The sequence below is a fragment of the Sorex fumeus genome, unplaced genomic scaffold (assembly GCF_029834395.1).
Source record: "Sorex fumeus unplaced genomic scaffold, SorFum_2.1 ptg000051l, whole genome shotgun sequence".
NCBI classification, from domain to species: domain Eukaryota; kingdom Metazoa; phylum Chordata; class Mammalia; order Eulipotyphla; family Soricidae; genus Sorex; species Sorex fumeus.
In genome coordinates, this window is record NW_026606108.1 from 31,785,740 (window position 1) to 31,805,992 (window position 20,253).

The 20,253-nt window shown below is 42.4% G+C and overlaps 1 protein-coding gene across 5 annotated transcripts in view; it reads right to left on the reverse strand.

Moving 5' to 3' along the window:
- The window catches only part of ACSL6 (acyl-CoA synthetase long chain family member 6), a 67,289-nt gene that overhangs the window by 4,191 nt on the left and 42,845 nt on the right, over positions 1-20,253 (reverse strand). For all 5 annotated transcript variants that reach the window (XM_056124239.1, XM_056124240.1, XM_056124241.1 and 2 more), the window contains 4 exons: positions 19,829-19,945; positions 16,795-16,938; positions 14,362-14,463; positions 13,394-13,465 (listed from right to left, as the gene is read on the reverse strand). In XM_056124239.1, coding sequence (XP_055980214.1) covers positions 13,394-13,465; positions 14,362-14,463; positions 16,795-16,938; positions 19,829-19,945 — 435 coding nt within the window. The remainder of the gene's footprint in view (positions 1-13,393; positions 13,466-14,361; positions 14,464-16,794; positions 16,939-19,828; positions 19,946-20,253) is intronic.

Consider the following 20,253-nt stretch of genomic DNA (forward strand, 5'->3'; position numbering starts at 1 on the left):
GCCAAGTTCATGTTGATGAGGACACCAACACCACCAATACCTCTATTGTCGCATGTTCTCGGGTAGCCTGGCAAGCTACTGAGAGTGTCCTGCCTGCATGGCAGAGTCTGGTAAGCTACCTGTCGCACATTTGGTATGTCAGAAACAGTAACAGTAACAGTTCTAAGAATAACTCAGAGAAAAAGAAAGAAGTTTTGAGAACCTATACCCTGGTTGCACAGATAGTGGTGCCATTCGGAGGGGGACAATAAAGTTCAGGGGAGACATGCTGAACATAAATTTGAACAAAGATTTTCCATGGCATTTTATTACAACTATTGTTTGGAGGGATCAGACTTAGGGTACATAATGACTATTTCCCTGGGACCAGATGGCCTCAGAGTTTCTTTGTAAAGCTGAATGGAGTAGTGAAGAGATAGATGATCTACCCCAGGAAGGTTTGGACAGGAGGAGGATAGTTCCAGTATAATCAGTCACTATTAGTTCTATGATAATGGGATGATCTGGGCTTGCACTGATTCCTGGAGTGATAATGTCAGCAATAAATTGAGTCCTGACTGACAACTGGGTCTAAATGATTTTTGTTCAGCTATCAAGACCAATATCATCATACAGTAAATAGGGTTATGAATTGACTTTTAAACATAAAATATAATTTTGATGCATATATGTAACTATATATAAAATATATTTGTTGTTTTGTATAACTGACCTTTTTTGACCAACAATTGTGAATCAGGAGTTGTGTCAGTCACCAGGAATACAAAGGAGATCAAGACACAGCCCCTGCCCCTGCAAGGAACTTACAATCTAATGAGAGATGCTGCAATATGATATTCCTTCTGTGGAACAAACACTGGAAGGACTACCTTTGGCAGGCATGTCAACTGCTTTCCTTGTTTTTTCCATGCCTTATAGAACCCTGACTTGGTTTGATGCTAAATATTCTATGTCAGTTGTGACAATCCTCACTTTCCTTTGCAATTTTGGGTTAGCCATAAGATTCACTTTTGACTGGTAAGAAGGAAACTTTTTTGTTTTCCTATCAAAGGAGTCCATCATAACTGTCTCCGCCCACTGTCCTTTCCCCTTCCTTGAATATGGACAATGTCCAAAGCTGTAGCAGCTGCCTTGTGACCATGAGGTGATAAGCCAGCAAACTAAAAACAGAGAGTGGAAAGACAGGCGGCAGAAAAGATAGTAGAAGGCCTAGTTCTCTGAGAACCTATGCTTGTGTTGGACTGCCTATCTCTGAACTTCTCCTCTGAGAGGAAAAACAACAAAAATACCTGCTGTAGGTGAGGTTTTCTACTGTAGCTGAACACATTTCTAAAACACGACAGACTTCATATTTGAACAGAATTTACTAAAATGGGCTTGCCTAGAACTCTGACAATTAAAAAATGGTTTGGTGAGATGAAAACAGCAAAGGGCTATAATGAACAAAGAGGCAGAGATGGGGTGACAGGAGGAAAAATGGAGACATTGGTGATAGGAAATGTTCACTGGTAAAGGGATGGAAAGGAAACCATGGAAAACAGAACCAGAAGGGACGGGTGTTCAAACATTACGTGACTGAAATCCAATCATGAACAACTTTGTAACTGTGTACTCACTGTTAATGCAATTAAAAAATTAATAATAATAAAAAGAAAAATGCAATAAATAAAGACTGAAGTAATTATTTTTTAAAAAATAAAACAGCAAGGGGAAGGGAGGGTGGCTAAGAGAAGGGCACTTGAATGAAGGGAGCTCTAGGCACAGGCAACAGATACCAAAGCACACATGAAATATTACAAGTGTGGGCTGAAGTATATGATACAAATAAAGGAGAGTGATGAGGCTGTAGATTCAGACTGGGGTAAAGTACACAGGATCAACAGTGTTAACACAGCAGTTTGAACATGATTCTTTAAACAATTTTGGAAGTTTTTAAAAGAGTAAATATTTAATTAAATTATTTTTGGTTTTTGGACAGCACCCAGCAGTGCTCAGGGTTTACTCCTGATTCTACACTCAGGGATCACTCCTGGAGCTGCTCAGGGGACTATATGGGTGCCAGGTCATCTGTGTGCAAGGCAAATACCCTACTGGCTATACTATGGCTCAGGTCCTCCCAAAGAAAGTATTTAAATTTTTATCTTTGTTTAGGGTAACATGGTTATAACATTATTGTCATTGGTTTTGATGTAGAAGGTTACTGCACCTCCACCAATACCTCAGTGCCCATGATCCTCCACCACTGTCCTTAGGTAACTTCTAGTCCTCCTCTTCCTCTCACTCCTTACATGGGAAAACAGAACCAGAATGGTTCTTTGAAAGATTATTTTATTAATAATGGGTTGAAGTGTGTAAGATTAAAAGCTGGAAGACCAGCCAAAAGACAAAAATTAATGGTGATCTGTACTACAACTTGGCTGTGGAGATAGAAATTGATTTAGTGAAGGGTGCGGGGTGGTATGAGTGAGGAGGGGGTGTCGAAAGAACAGAATCTACAACTGGTTTGATCAAATGGCCAAAAAATGGAGAATAAATAGGATTGGTTTTAAGTTTTACTTGAGCAGAAAAACTGGAGCAGTCACATGACAAAATTTTGAGGTGGGAAGATCAAGTATTCATGTCAAGTTTGAAATGCTGCTGAGATAACCCATGATGTTTAGATATTGGACATTTAGTGTGTAGAACTCACACTATCTGGGCTTGAGACAGATACCTGGAGAGTAAGAAGGAAACAGACTAGGGATTACAAAAGACAGGAAACAATAACAAGAGGTTAAGTGTGGAATGCTGCCATGATACAGGAAAGATGAATAAATCAGTGGACACAATCAAGAAATAACTTCTCTCAAAAGCCAATGTATATACCATATAACACTTACTTTATTTCCCCCAAATAGGAAAGTTTTAGTGTTGGTAAGATATAAAGAAATGTGAGTCCTTGTACACAATGATGGAAGATATAAAATGGTGCAACCACTACAGAAAATAATATGGCAGTTCCTCAAATTAAAAAAATACGTTATGATCCAGCAATTCCACTTCTAAGTATATCTCCAAGAGGACTGGAAGAAGAGCCTCAATGGGATATTGTTGCATACATGTTTATAGCAGTATTCTTCACATTGGCTACAACATGAAAGCAACTCAAATATCCATCAACACATGAATGTATCAATAAACTGGAGTATATACTGTAAGCGATAATCAAGATCATGGTCATGGTCCTCCCGTTGTTCATCGATTTGCTTGAGCGGGCCAGTAACGTCTCCATCGTGAAACCTGTTACTGTGTTTGGTATATTGAATACGTCACAGGTAGCTTGCCAGGCTTTGCCGTGTGGGTGAGAAACTCTCAGTAGCTTGTCTGGCTCTCCGAGAGGGGCGGAGGAATCGAACCTGGCTCAGCCGGGCCGGCTGCGTGTAAGACAAACGTCCTACCGCTGTGCTATCGCTCCAGCCTGATAATAACTCACTTTAAAATAGAAGGAAATCCTAAAATGTGCTATAAAGTGGATAACCCCTTAGGATATGATACTAACTGATATATGATTCCACTGAAAGTAATCAATGCCATAGAAAGATAAAGTAGAATGTGTTTGCCAGACTTAGGGGAAAGAGGAATTGGGACTTATTGTTTAGCAAAGCCTGGCAAGCTACCCGTGACATATTTGATATGCCAAACACAGTAACAAGTGTCACAATGGAGATGTTACTGGGCCTGCTTGAGCAAACCGATGAACAACGGGAGGACAGTGACAGTTTAGAGACTTTAAATTTTATAAGATAAGCTACTGAGATGGACGATGGTGATAGTTGCACAGTATTACAAATATATTTAATACTACTGAAATGTGGCATTAAACTATTACCTTTTAAGATGGTTAAAATGAAAAAATATTATATATATTTTATCACAAGAAGAAGAAACACTGGAAAAAAATCAATGTATGTAAATGGTTACAGAATTCAGTATTATCAATGACTGTTTTCAAAATCTCTGATACTAGCAATCTAGTACCTTGACAGATGGGTATTTTAAGACAAAAAATTCTTTGCTCAGAGAACACTTTGTTGCAATTACTTATTTTTCAGATAATGAACAAAAGAACTCTCAAAATAGCTATTTTGTTTATTTAAGTTATCAACTTAAGAGTAAAAACAAATTCTGGCATTTTTTGAAACCCATACTTAAAATTTTTAAATCAGTCTGTACCTGTGAGGTGAGTGCATCAGCAGCCTGATGGCATCGTCAGACTTTCAGATACCCCAAAATTGCTGCTGTGCCTTTGGCCAGATCCCAAGAACTTGGGGCAAAGTTTACCAAGAAAGTAAAAGGCCAAAAGTTAGGTATGTGGGAGACACACCCACAAACCACCTCCGGCTCAGCTATATAATTGGAGGCATGGCCTTTCTGGTTCCTGATTGAACTGCTTAATGGCCATGATCCCAGAGACTCAGAAACGAATCTCGGAAACCAAAGGCTTTTGGCAGAAATGTGTCCTGTTCCTGCAGTAGGTTACTGGCACTGGGCCACTCCAGGTGGGAATAGGTTTCGTGCCTTGGCCTGTTACCCCGGCAGCCCGGTGACTGCCATCCTCCAGAGGCCACTGGACAGTCAGGTTTGGTCCTGCAGTGACGAGACACGCGGGTTCTCAACCAGTAGGGGATGGAACCAGCCCTTTCCTCCCCATCCCAAGGAGACCCTGAGCCACTGCTTACAAACAGCCTCTCTGGCTCCTGATCAAGCTGATTAACAGCCATGATTCCCAGAGACTCAGAAACAAATCTCGAAATCCAGCGGCTTTTGGCAGAAATACATCTGGACCGCATACAAGGTGGCCGCTGCCTCAGAGCTTATTGGAAAGCCAGGTATGAGCCAGCGGTGACGGGGCAACTGCAGTCTCATGGGAAGGGGGATGATAGCAGCTCACAAGGTCACAAGTTGCCCCCCCCCCCCAAGTGGCTCTCTGTTATGGCCATGGTTCCAGAGGCAAGAGGACTTAATCCAGAGCCCGGCAGCTTGCGGTAGAAAAGTGAATGGACCACGCATTAAACTACAGCGCCATGCCTCCCCAGGAGGGAAAGGATGTTGCTCCCTTCCGCCTTTTTCCCGCCCGGCAGCAAGGTGGCTGCCGCCTCAGAGCTTATAGGAAAGCCAGGTATGAGCCGGCGGTGACAGGGCAACTGCAGTCTCATGGGAAGGGGGGAGGTACCGGCTCATCCTTCATGCCCTACTGAGGTCACGAGTTGCCTCAGGTCATGATCGGCTCTTCGGCACAGCCATAACACCAGATGCACAGAAACCAATCTCGTAATTATCTGGCTCTTTGCAGAAATTTGCTATTGCAGCCATGCGACATTACATGATTCTCATAACCAGCTATAGAAAACAAAGTATTTCACAATGCCTTTTCAGCAATTCTGATTGTTTGGGGGGGGGGGGGGGCGGGAGTCTAAACAATAATGGGGCATCTTTTGTCGAAATAATGAATATAATCAATGTAGAGAAGAGTTAAGTAGAAATCATCTGCCTCACAGGCATTGGGAAGGGTGGGAGGGGGTTATATTGGGGTTCTTGGTGGTGAAGAATGAGTACTGGTGAAGGGAAAGGTGTTTGATCATTGTATGACCGAGACTTAAACATGAAAGCTTTGTAACTTTTCCCACAGTGATTCAATAAATAAATATAAGAAAAATAAATAAATAAAATTATGAAAAAAAGTAAGGTGGAGTTCATGCCCAATTCAATAAGCTAATCAGTGGCTGAATAAATAGCAGTACTCCTACATAAAAATTTTTTAAATGCAAAAATATTTAAATAAGCATATTAACAAATCAGAGTAATCTTTGTGCCCTAGAAATATTTTCAAATGAGGGACCTGAGTGATAGTACAGTGGGTAGGGTGCTTGCCTGCACATGACAAACCCAGGTTGAATGCCCCCGCACCCAATATAGCTCTCTGAACTTGCTGAGAGTGATCCCTATGCATAGAGCCAATAGTAAGCCCTGAGCACCACAAGATGTGGCCCCAAACAAACAAATAAACAACAACAAGAAATTATCTTCAAATGAAAGATTTACTTCTGCAATAAAAAGCACATTTTAGTGCTGTCGAAATAGCACCAGGGTTTAGTTCATGAGCTGTATGTGGCTGATCCCCATTCACTTACTCATACCACACAGTCCCCTAAGCATTGCACGTGCAAGTCTGGGGGCCAAAAGCAATACCAAAAATGGCCCTGGACACCCCAGAGCACTGCAAATTTATCCAGGCATTGGAGGAACCGAGAAGCATTGCATCCTTGGCTCCTCACATTGAACCTTTGGTGGGTGGAGTTGGTCTGTCCATCCAGAGGGTTGAGGAAACTTTAAACCCAAACAAGAGCTAACATTATAGGTGACGGCCTCAACTTTACCTCACATGTTGGATCCCTTCCCATTTGTATATTTAATATAAAAAGAGCTGGAAATCTGAGGCTCTTAGCAAGACTTTTTAAAAAATCAACATTCTTGTAATTAACTCAGTGTTCTCAACATTCAAAGAAGCCAAGATTTGTAAAGGAACAAGGGTTGTCATTCTTTGTATTCTCTGGAGCATACTCCCTGCCTCCCCCCATGTTTGTGTCAAATGGAAAGTGTCTTGGGGAGATGGGCACTAGAAACTAGGCCTCCTGCAGAAGCCACTGCTGGGGGTGGTATGGAAACTAGAAACAGCTACACAGGCAGGCTGTGCATGGGTCAAGGTGTGGGGAGGTGGGGGAGAGGCAGAGCTTTGTAGAAGTGAGTTTGGGGAGGGATGAGGAACAGGAGCCATAGTGAAAGAGCTGAGACTGGAGCAGGGACTGTCAGTTTGCAGAAGCCCCAACTTCCCAGACTGCTGTTACTCAATTGGTTTTATGCCTTCTCCACTTTCAACTTAGATCTCAGTTTGACTACTAAAATAAGTTGGGAATCACATTATATAGCAATAAAACTATTCAGCTTAAAGAAAATAAAATCAAAATATAAACCTAACATTCCTAGAGACAGTCCTTTAACATAGCAACTTGTGTTTACTGACATTAAAATGAAAAATTTAAACCAATAAACTTTTTAAAAAGTTCTCATTTGACAAAAACAGTAATTCATAAAGACTTTCAGTAAGTGCAAACCATTTATGCACCTTCAACTGTGAATGAAATGAATAAAAAATTTAAAGAGGAGAAAAATGCCACAATGCATTTCAACTGTGTCCTTGCAGCCTGGGTTTCAGTTCATTTGAGTTCCTAGCAGCTTAAGAGAACATTGTGTAACTGGAACAGGAGTCTATGCTCACTACAGGAAGTTTGGGTTAACAGCTTTGAAATTCATCTATGACAAGCAAACTCAATTAAAAAAAAGTGCAGACCATATATAAAATATATAAATATATATATATATAGTAGAAGACATATCCACAGCCAGGGAAAACAGGTCTAGGAGGACTGGTCAGTATTGGAATCAACCAAAAGTGTATGGGGGGCAGAAGGTAGGTATGACAGAGAAGGGACCAGGATGGCAATAAAAGCTGGAAATGATCAACTTGGATAAGTACTGAGTGAGTGTTAAAATTAGGTCAAGGGATATACACAATGCCCAAAGGGTGGGAGAGATAAATGAAAAATTTAAAAATGAAAAATTTAAACCAATAACTTTTTTTAAAAGTTCTCCCAAAGGGTGGGAAAGAGAGAGAGAGAGAGAGAGAGAGAGAGAGAGAGAGAGAGAGAGAAGTGCCCCTTAGTGCTGGGAAATGTATATTGGTGGAGGGATGGGTGCTGGAACACTCTATAACTAAAACCAAATTATAAAGAGCTTTTATAAAGCTCTATCTATCTCACAATGATTCAAAAATACAATCTTAAATAAACAAATAAAAACCTAAAAAAAGAAAAGAAAACAAACAACACCCTACTGTAAAGACTTAATCATTGGTTACTATGTCTGTACATGTAAAATTTAGGACGAAGCTGATGAAATTCTTCCAAGTTTATGAACAGAGGATCTGCACAACTGAATATACAAATGCCTTCAGAAAGCAAGTCCAAGGAAGATAAACTTTATAGGTATACATAGTGCTATTTAGATTGTAAGTAGAAGGTAACAGAAAACCCTACGAACTTAAGACAAAGGATGGCATAAATAAGGAGATTTTGAGTATCTGTTAACCCAGCTATCCTGTATCAAGCCAAAAGGACTGACTGAGGCAACTACAGTTCACTGGGGTTCAATACAAACCAGTCACTGCTTGAGAAGAGAGAACATCCTTAAACAGTCTCGCAGGAAGTCCAATAGTATTCAGTTCACCAACTAAGCCTCAGAGTGAACAGTTCCAAGCAGCAATAAAGCCAGGTCAACAGTCCCTGCTCCAGTCTGATCTACAATTTAAATTCTGAGACCTATTTAAATTCTTCTATGAGGACCAGGAGGGACATAGCTCAGAAGTAGAGGACTTGCCTCCCATGGAAGAGGTTCTGAGCTCAAAGCAAAACTAAAATCAGCACAGCAAAAATTGCAACAAAATTAAGAGTTATTTCTTCCATGAAGAACAAACCCAAATGAAAACAAGTCTTTGGACTCTGACCTCAGAAGTGAGGGAGGGGCAGCAGGGAGGAGAACTAAAGCAGGGAGGGGACCCAAAGGTCACTGGAATGTGGGTAGTGTGTATGGTGCGGTAACATACATATATTCAGAAGAGGGATAAGTGAAATTGTGCCCCTAAAATAAAACACAGTCTTGTAAAACAACATTTCTTCAACTAAAATATCTTTTTTTTTCTTTTTGGGTCACACCCGGCGATGCACAGGGGTTACTCCTGGCTCTACACTCAGGAATTACTCCTGGCGGTGCTCAGGGGACCATATGGGATGCTGGGAATCAAACCCGGGTCGGCTGCATGCAAGGCAAACGCCCTACCCACTGTGCTATCACTCCAGCCCCAGCTAAAATATTTTTAAATCAAAATTAATTCTTTCACAAAAACACCAGGATGCTGCATGAGTGACAAACTGTCACTGTCACTGTCATCCCATTGTTCACTGATTTGCTCGAGCGGGCACCAAATGTCTCCATTGTGAGACTTGTTACACCACCGGTAGCTTGCCAGGCTCAGTCATGTTGGTGGGATACTCTCAGTAGATGGCCGGGCTATCCGAGAGGGGCAGAGGAATCGAACACGGGTCGGCCATGTGCAAGGCAAAAGCCCTACCCACTGAGCTATTGCTCCGGTCCATGAGTGACAAAAAGACACTCAAATACGAACAACCTGATGTGCATCAAACTCTGATCTAATAGATCTTAATTGCAGATGCCAAACCTATAGTGGCTTTCAGAAGGAACCAATAAATAAGCTGACTTATTTATTATTAGTTTTGAAGGCACACTCAACAGTGCGCAGGGCTTACTTCTAACTCTGTTCAGAGATTACTCCTGGTGCTGCTCAAGGTGCCATATGTGGTGATGGGGATTGAACTGGGATTCGTCACATGCAAGGCAAGCACCCTACCCCCTTACTATCTCTTCAGCCCTATTCTGATTTTATATACACAAAATAAGTTTCTCATAAAACTAAAATTACTAAGAAAAAAAGAATAATTAGCCTTTATATATAACACACCAAGATACCTGCTATCCAATTTTTAGCAGGCACAATTTTTGGTTAAGGAGAGAAAGAAGGAGATTATTTGGGCGGGAAGGGGTTTGCCCACACCAGGAAGTGCTCAGGGCTTACTCCTTTCTCTGCACTCAGGGATCACTCCTGTGAGGCTCTGGGGACCACATGGAGTGCTGGGGACTGAAACCAGGTCAGCTGCCAGTAAGGCAAGTACCCCACCTGCCATACTAATTCTCCAGTCCCAGCTTCCTTTCCTATCCTGCCCGCATGGCAGAACCTGGTAAGCTCCCCGTGGCGTATTTGATATGCCCAAAACAGTAACAACAAGTCTCACAATGGAGACATTACTGGTGCCCACTTGAGCAAATCGATGAACAACAAGAGGACAGTGCTACAGTGCTACTCTCTTGTATGAAAAGTAATTCTAAATAGACACACACACACTTCAGAATATTGTAACTTAAAAAGATTATACTGGAATAAAACACCTCAAAAGTATCAACTTATGACAACTCATTGAAGAACAGGAATTTTTGTAACTTTTTGTTTGGGGGCCAGGGATCTGTCCTCAGAGATCACTCCTGATGGGCTCATGGAACCACATGGGTTCGTAGGGACTGAACCTGGGTTGGCCGCATGCAAGGCAAGCACCCTACCCACGGTACACTATCTCTCTGGCCCCAGAAATTTGCACAATTTTGAAGAAACAGCATTTTAATATTTTTAGTGGTCCTTCTATACAATATCTCCCTGGCCCCAGAAATTTTCATCATTTTGAAAAAACCAGTATTTTGAGATTTTCATTGAGACATTTTGCCACACCAGTACTTTTAGATAGTAAACAAGGAGTGAATAACTTAGGAAGAAGAGATCAAGTTTCTAAAAATACCTTAATTAGGAAAATGCTCAATTCATTTTTCCATTTAAAGGCAACTGGTTAGCTAAGTATTCAGATCAGTGAAAGAAAATATAATAAAGTACTTTTAGTGAGGACTTCACTAATTCAAATAAGAAAAAAAATCAAAGTCACACTTTGAATTGCCTATGCAAACTAATAAGGCATATAAATATCAGAAAATAATTAAAATTATGATAGAACATGTTCATTTACTCCCAAGGTACCTACATATTTAAATTTTTGCTGAAATAGTTTTCATTTTTTCTATCTACTCATTAAAATTTAACTCTTAAAGTTATTCTTAATTAGTTTATTTTACCTAGTTCTAGAATTATCTGTTTCTGGAAATTATATTAAATTTTAAACTTTCAATTTCTGACACAGATCAGTCCAGTCTAGTAAGCCTGAACTCCCAAAGTTATTAACCAAATGAGTCTTGAGTTCAGATATCTGTGTATATGTATTAAAAAATTAGTATTGAAGCCAAATTGATGACTACTTTTTGACAAAAATGGAAAAAGACAAGTTGACCACAAAACGCAGATCAACTCATAATTACGTTGAGCTCTAAACAGATTTGGGAACACATTCCCCTTAGGCCTGGTTTTTGCACTCCTGTGGTCAGTTGAGGGCATACATTAGCTGGGCGGCAGTGGAGGGGCCAAGGAGGGGGTGGAGATGCCACAGATCCACAAAGAGGAAAATGAGAACACAGAAAATGAAGAGGTGACAACCTTGGCAATAAAACTCAAGCCTTTGGGATGCCACATGACTTCTCTGTATTTGATGTTACCATGGTGAAGGCAGATTATTAGAGCAGAAAGTTCTTTAGGTGTATGGAAAGTCAAGAATACATCTCGTCTCAGTAAAAGCTCTAACTAGAGCATGGTTAGCAGTGGAAACTTAATCAAATCTTCAAAGTTTTAAGTATAAACTGAAAGTTGGCAGTCTTTTTCATAAGGAGTAATCTAGTTAAGATTTTCCAGAAGTTCAGTGGCCGATCATGTGACATGACACCAGCAGGGGGCGTGCAAGCCTTGGTGGTGCAAAAGGATGTTCCCAGGAGTTAATCAGCTTAACTGCATTCCAAGAGCCCTCTCAGTCATTCAGAGCAGAGCCACCCAGGCCCAGAGCAACCCAGTGTGGCCCCTGTTCAAGACGATCCAGTCATACAATTTCCAAGACAGAAAATCTAGAACTGCCAATGAAGTCAGCTTTAGAAAATTCAGAAATTTAAATAATTATTCCAGAACCAACTTTGCATTCACAAAAATAAATGCAACTTGTCTAAATATCTTAGATTTTATAACTTGTTAAAATAAAGAATTATTTATCCAGGTTTTATTTGTTTCCATACATGCTGACATATCAGATAAGGGTAAAACCACATTTTAAAATTAAAAACAAAACAAAACAATTCCCTCAAGCTTCTAATGTTTAAATAATGTTTAAATTTCTCAGTCCCAAATGCAACAAGTTAAAGTCAACTACAGAAATGTTAAATTAAAATTACTACAACTGGAATTTATGTTTAACATGGCTTTAAAATGTTTTTCAGCTTATCAAAATTTAAAAAACAACAAAAACACTGATTCAATAATAAATAAATAAAAGCAAAGAAAAAAACCCCAAAAATTTATACAAAAAAGAATATCTAATAGTTGAATATTCTGTCACAGACCCCGATGACCATTTAATCTTTGACAAAGGAGCAAGAAATGTGAAGTGGAACAAGGAAAGCCTCTTCAACAAGTGGTGCTGGGAAAACTGGATAGCAAAATGAACACTGACCTCTGTCTAAGGTCAGGCACAAAAGTCAGATCAAAGTGGATTAAAGACCTCAATATCAGACATGAATCCACAAGGTACATAGAGGAAAATGTAGGCAGAACTCTCCACGACATTGAAGCTAAAAACATCTTTAAGGATGAAACAGCACTGACCATTCAAGTGGAAGCAAACATAAACAAGTAGGACTACATCAAACTAAGAAGCTTCTGCACTTCAAAAGAAACAGTGACCAAAAATAAAGAAAGAGCCCAAAGAATGGGAAAGAATATTTACCCAATACCCATCTGATAAGGGATTAATATCTAGGATATACAAGACACTAGTAGAATTGTACAAGAAAAAAACCTCCACCCCCATCAAAAAGTGGGGAGAAGAAATGAACAGAAGTTTCCTCAAAAAAGAAATACAAATGGCCAAAAGACACATGAAAAAATGCTCCACACCTTTAGCCATCAGGGAGATGCAAATCAAAACAACAATGAGATATCATCTCATACCACAGAGACTGGCACACATTCAAAAGAACAAAAGCAACCAGTGCTGGCATGGATGTGGGGGACAAGGGACACTCTTTCACTGTTGGTGGGAATGCCCACTAGTCCAGCCTTTCTGGACAACAATATGGACAGTCCTTCAAAAACTAGAAATTGAGCAAAGGCAAAAAGTTGTAAGAGGACAGCTGAACCACTCCCATGCCAAGCCAGCAAGGTGCCCCTGCTGCAGCCAAAAAGACAGACTCCATAAAAATAAAAACTAAGACAAGATACTGATCTAGGGTATTGAAGGCAGCCTGGAGACAACCGCACACACAAGATTGATTAGTGACAGCAAAGGACTATTTCAGCTTTTAAATATTTCTGACAATGAGGAGAAAAGCATAGATTCACTCAACATATGAAGTTCAGGAAGCAGGTGGTTGGAAAGTCAGTTGGGAAGAGGCCTACAGAACAGGTCTTGGCCACAGTGCTGAGGGTGGGGAGTCTAGATCAGTTAATTAAGTTATTACCATAACTTAATTTAATTTCCTTTTCATCATCTCTTACAAAAGTCTAAGAAGCAAGAGAGGCAACAGTTACCTGTTCAAAAGAATGGAGTCCACCTTCTTTTCCTAACCTCACCAAATCATCCAAGATGGCTTTCTTCAGCTCCTGAAGTGAATCAAAGGGATAAAATTACAAGGCAAACAAACAAAAAAAAAATACATTTCAAGATAGAGGGGAAACTATGAGCTTGAGCAAAGTCCTGCACAAGATCCGTGCTGTACCCCACCCCCCACCCTCACTGCAACTCTCAACTGGGGCTGCCACGCCCTGTCATGGCAGCACCCCAGTCCTCACCTCTCCTTGGGAAGGAAAAGTCAGGCATGGGGCAAAGGAAGAAGCACAAAAAGGCTAATATGGGGTAAAGGAGGGAGCACAAAGAGGGCAAGGGACAGGCTGACATTAAGTGGCCCTCTACTCAGAGGGGAGATCTTTGGACTGTCACCTCAGAGGAGCCCGGGGCTGAGTGAAAGAGCTGGAGTGGATGGCTGCAGCGGAGCCAGCGTACAGTGCTCCTTCTCCACACAACACTACGTGTGTCATGAGTTGGTTTCTGAAAGATGTGAATGGCTGATGCTTGGGGAGGAACAACGAGCCACTTTTCCATTCCCATGAGTATTTCTCTAAGCACTGCAGAAACAAAATCCACTCTCATCTTTCAAAAGGCGTGTGTTTATAGTGGACACTGCCGCAGGCAGCTGTGCGGCCCAGGGCAAAGCACTTCCCTCTCTGGACTCTCCCACCAGCTGGACGAACAGGGCTGGACAAGCTTTCTGGGATTTCCCTGGCGCTAAAGGTCAATGATTTATCAAACCTTTCTAGAAGAAAAATTGAATTCCATCACAATTCCAAAGAAGCAGACCCTCTGGCTTCACTCCCACCATTTATAAAATGTTAGAGATTTCCCTGTCTTCACGTTTCACTAGGTCCACTGTTCTTTCCCTTCATTATGCAGTTTCATAAATAGTTCAGCACTTATGAGGAAACAGTCTCAAAATACCAACCTTATTTGTGCAAAGGTCTCCAAATGGCCCTTCAAATCCTCTCTTTTGGGCCCAGGAAGGCAAGACTTCTGGGTCAGGCACGACAATGCCCACCAAAAAGGCCTGTAAAACCACCAAAGGGGAAGAGTCATAGTAAAAGCTATTAAAGTGGTTATTTATGGTCCACATTAAAAATAATCTCTTGGTATTTTCAGACTCCACCCATTTCTAAAAATAGGTATATGCTTATGAAACATTTCTACCAATATATCATACAGACTTGAGTTTATTTTCTAACATAATTTCCTGACTTTTGCAAAATAGTAAGTTTAGGGAGATTAAGATTCAGTAAAGCTAAATGAATATGTATCTTTGATTCTGGTGCAAATATTTGGAGTAAGGGGTTGGACCTCACCTGGCTGTGCTCAGGGCTTGCTCCTAGAGGAGTTTGCCATATTCTGATGCAGTGTCAGGGACCATGCGCAAGGCAAGTAAGTGACTTAACCCCTGTACTATCTCTCTAATCCCTTTCATGAAAGTCTTAAATGACATCATTTTTAGAATGTTAATCAAATCTATGACACACAACATGTATATTTCATGGAATTCCAGACCGTTTTGAAATTATTTCATTAATGTGGTACTCATTCATGAAGAACTTCATTTAATTTTTAAAACATCATTTCTTCTTTTTTTTTCTGTTTTTGTTTTGTTTTGTTTTTGAATCACACACAGTGATGCTCAGGAATTACTCCTGACTCTGTGATCAGGAATTACTCTTGGCAGTGTTCAGGGGACCATAAAGGATGCCTGATCAGCAGCATGCAAGGCAAACATCCTACCCACTATACTATTGTTTGGGGGCCCAACATTTTCTAAAAATGTAATTTAAGGTGGAGCAGGAGCTACAGTACAGTGGGCAGGACACTTGCCTGTTTCAATCCTGCGAATCCCATATGGTTGCCCAAGCCCCACCAAGAGTGATCCCTGAGCAGAGAGTCTGGAGTAAGCACTGAGCATAGCCAGGTGTGGCTCCAAAACAAAAACAAGCAAAATAATTTAAGGGCAGGAGAGACAGTAAAGTCTTGCAGTCAACCCAGGTTCCATCCCTGGCACCCCATATAGTCACCCAAGCCCTACCAGAAGTGGTCTCTGGGTACAGAACCAGCCCTGAGGACTGCCAGGAGTGCCACCCCCACCCCGACCCTCTAAAACACACAAAATTCTGTCACAGTTACATTTTTTTCTTAGGGTCCTGAACACTGCCAGTAGTTATTCCTGAGCACAGAGTCAGAACAAAGTTTCAGCACAGTCAGGCATGGCTCAAAACCACCCTCTCATCAAATTAGTAATATTTAGTTATATAAATCCAGTGGTAGCATAGAATGCTCCCCACACTTTTTCTGACTTCAAATGTGACAATGAAAGCAAACCATAAATCTTTTCCAAATAATTTAATCCAAATACCTATTTGTTGTCCCCACTGATTTTTAAAATTCACTTTCTTACTTACTTCAAAATCAAGACAGCAGGAATTCTGAATTTTGCTTTAGCATCACACCTCAAAATTTCTCTTGGAAGCAGGCAGAGCACTAGGTAAAAGGAGTGGGGATGCGGGCTGGAAGGAGAGCTCAGTAGGCGGGAGCACGTGCTCTACAGGCAGGAGCCCTGGGCTCAATCCCCAAGCACCTCGAGGTCCCAGGAGCAATGCCAACAGCGACCCTCAGCACAGAGCGAGGAGTAGCTCCTGAGTATGGCTGTGTATGATCCCAAAACCCCTAACCCCCCAAAAAGTAATAGGAATGTTTATTATCATTCCTTTAAACAACTCACCTAACTACAATTCACCAAATTAAGCTATCTGCAATTAATCTGTCACCGTTACATTTTTTACTTAGGGGTCTGAGAAACAGTACAGGGGATTAAGGCACGTGTGGTCAACCTGGCTCGATTTGCCCCACCCCACGATATCCCCCAAACATTTCTGGGTACAGCCCTGGAGGCTCCCAAGCCCTGGTGGGTGAGATCCTAGAGGTGCCCCGCACTTTTGGGTGGCCTGAGTAACTCTAGAGTGAGCAACTCAAAGAGTGAGCAACATCGTATCCCTACCAAAACAAAACAGAAAATTCTCTCATGAGAATATGAGATATATGTGTTGGAGAATACAGACGACTGACTGGAAATAAACATTTACCATTTTAATCCAAAACCATACACTTAAGAAATGATTTCAAGATGACTCTTAGATTTTTCAACAGTTCCTATACACAGGGGAGGGGTAGAGAATCGGGGACATGCTGGTTATTTCTTTTAAATTACTCACCTTTCTCTTTATTGTAGTTGAGATAACATGCTTCATTAGTATTCATGCTTTTAATGAACAAAAGTTACTGCACTTTCACCACCAGTAAAATTCCCAAGACCCTCCACCCTGTCCTGAGCAGGGAAACTCACCTTTAAGCTATCCCCATGTACATAGATTTGTGCCACAGGCTCACAGCGGATGTAGATATTCTCAATCTTCTCAGGTGCCACATACTCTCCCTGAGCGAGTTTAAATATGTGCTTTTTCCGATCAATAATTTTAAGAGTTCCTGCCTATGGAGTTGGACAAAGAGCATCATAAGATGGCTATCCCAAGCCCCTCTTTCTGCCCCATGCTGCTGCAGACCCTACCAGGGGCTGCTTCCCCAGAACTGACATCTGTGCTCTGCCGAGACATGGGGCTGGATGGGAGCGGCCCTATGCACATGGGTGGAAGGCTCCCTGCTCTGCTCTCTGTCCCTACTCCCCAGCATGGATCCCTGCATGCACCAGAGGCCTGGTGACAGATGTCCTACACAGAAGACCACCTGCCTTCCATCAATGCTCTTACCTCACCTAGGTCCTGGATCCAGCCTTCCTTGTGCTCAACAGCAACTTCAGATTTGCTCCCTTACACATGCTTAGGCCTCTTGTCTCCACACCAAATAAGCAGCTCCTTCACCCCTCGACATGACACAGAACTGGCAGAGGCCCCCACTGAGTTCCACCTGACATCTCAGGTGGCCTTAAAGTCATAATCCCTCCAGGATGGTTGGCTACTCCCCAGGGACCTCCACAGCATTTAATGTTTGTGCCCCTGGCCCCGAGGACCCCCAACTCACCACCAACTCCCCTTGACATTCCTGAGTTTTGAGGTTATAAGTGGGTCCTTCTCCTTTGACTCAACCCTTGAAGGAGGGAGCTTTCCTAACATGTATAGGCAGTGCTCCCTGATGTAACTGCCAGTTATCTCATGACTGTCTACTCCCATGTCCACGCTCCCAGTCAAACTTCTCTGAGCTCCAAGTCTAGAACCTAACTGCCCTCAGAGCGTGTCAGAGCCCAGGCTCAGTAACCTGTAGGATACAACATGCTTCAAATGAAATTCATTGCCATCCCACTCAAGCCTGTCCGAGTTCCCAAGCCCCAACCCTGGAGATGGCCTTGCTGTTTGCCCCTCCTGGGACTCTCAGGCTGCTGAGTCAGGCTCATCAGTCCTCACTCGGAAGCTGTCCTCACATTCACCTCCTCTATCAAAACCATCTACTGACAACATTCTGAGTTGCATCAGTGCACCCCTTCTCCCTCTGCTTGACCCACCAGATGGAGAACAAAGGCAGCCTGCATGCACTACATCCAGGTGACTATCAGCTGCTTCCCTGACACCGGCATCTCTGATCCCCATCGCCCCACATACGCCATATCATCACTTCCATTTCACAGAGGATTAAAGTGAAGATCAGAGGTTGCTTAACACCTTAAAACCACACAGGCAGTAGTGGGGACTGGGATTTGGAGCAGAATTTTATACCTTTTATTTTATATATCTAATACTATTTGTAAATGACAATATTTTTTATGGGTTTCTATAGACTCCCTGCTTTTTGTCTGTCAGTTCAAGTTCTAGATGTTTCTTGGAAATTACTCATTTCTCACAACACCAGGCAAGGTGGGGTTTGTTGGTTGTTTTTAAGTGAAATTTTATTAATTTACCATGGGTTTATCACTGACTAAAAGTACAAACTTTTGGGACTACAGTTTTAGGGTTTTATTCAACCTACAGAGCACTAGCCCCAGATGTAAGATTTTGAGGGGCTCCAGGTGTTATCCAATTTTAAAGGACTCTTGAAGGGAAATGGAAGTGCAGGGCCTTCAAAGAGGTCCATGAAGGTGAGGGCCTGAGCTCTGTGAGCTGCCGGGACTGCCCAGTCTTTGCTGGCACCCAGAGCCTGATGCTTCTCTGGGCTCCCACCCATCACTCCCCTCCCCCAACACACACACCTGTGGGGTCAGCTCAGACCTCCAGTGTCTCTTGATTCCACACATGCTATTTATTGCCCTTTCCAGTTGTCCTTCCCAGCATTTCTTCCTCTGCCTTCCAACATGACTCATACCCTAAGATTCAGATCCCTGTCCTCTGCTCAGGCCTCAGACCTCAGTTCAGGCTTTTCACACTAGGATGGAAAGTGTCTAGAAACCTATCTCCCCACTTGGCGGAGTCTCTGGTCAAGGGTATACAACAGGGTTACATCTGTACTGCTGAAGAAATGAGGAGTTCTCAAAGGGAAGCATACAGATTCACACACAGGCAAATCAGGTCACCAGCCCAGAGGGCCCACGAGGGCTTGACATCACTCACAAGCCTGATAAACTCAACATCTCAGAACTTCTAATCAGAACCAAAGCAGCCTCAGAGAATCAGAGGAGAGCCACTGGAATGGCTCTATCAAGTAAGGGCTCTTGGTGTCAGTGACACAGCCTGTAAATGATCCTGGTTTCCATCTTCATGTCTCTGATGTGCCAGGCATTCTGAAAAATGCTTGAAAGTATAATTTCATTTATCCCTCACAACAATAACCACAGAGGTAAGCAATGTTATCATCCCAGTTTACAAGGGATGGAATGAGGCACAATTACTGGCTTTGGCTGAAAGTTGGGAGCAGCAGCCAAAGCAAGTCACATAACCTTATTCTCTGATTCTACAAGTGGATCATGCAGGGCTCCAGGGAGGGATGATGCTTTAATCAAGGTCATAGGAGTAACTTCCAGCCGTGCCAAAGGGGCTCAATCATCCTTCCACCCCACTCCAGGCTTTTCTTGCTGCTCACACCACATCTCAGCTGGGGGTCAGTGTCTGCAGGATCCCAGGTCTTGCCTTTCTCAGATTTCCCACAGCAATGGAGCCCCTGTTCTTTGTACCACATCATCAGATCCCACAGCACTGCCAGATCTTTTTCTGGGAACTACTCAGAATAGGGAGTGGGTCTCAAACTCCAGCTCTACCCTCCTGCAAAGATTCCTTCCACTTTCATTAGCAGGAGGCTGGTGAGCTGAAGATGGAGGTGAGGTGCCCCCGAATGACCACCAGAGAGAAAATGGAGAAGACCTCTCCTCAGGAGTGAATTGGGTTAGACACCTGCCACCATCAAAATGTACAGCCCCCCAAGGCTCCCAACATACGCACCGGCAGCCACTTGCCAATGTCTCCAGTGTGAAGCCAGCCGTCGCTGTCTAAGGCCTCTTTTGTCCTCTCTGGATCTTTCAAGTAACCCTTGAATACATTTGGTCCTCTCACACATATCTGTAGGGACAAACACCCAGTTTCTACAAGCCCACAGCCTAAGGAATCCTGATGTGATGCTCTGAGGAGTATGCATAGAGCACACACACTGCCTCAGGGAACCATCTGGGGAAATGCAGAGATGGACACAGAGTGGGAACAGCCAGTGCTGCTGAAGTGTTCCTGCCCTCTCCATGCAGTATCCAGTCCGTCTTTTTAAAAACACTTTTGTTTGTTTGTTTTTGGTCATACCCAGCGATGCTCAGGGGTTACTCCTGGCTCTGCCCTCAGGAATTACTCCTGGTCCTCCAAGCACCATAGGGGATGCC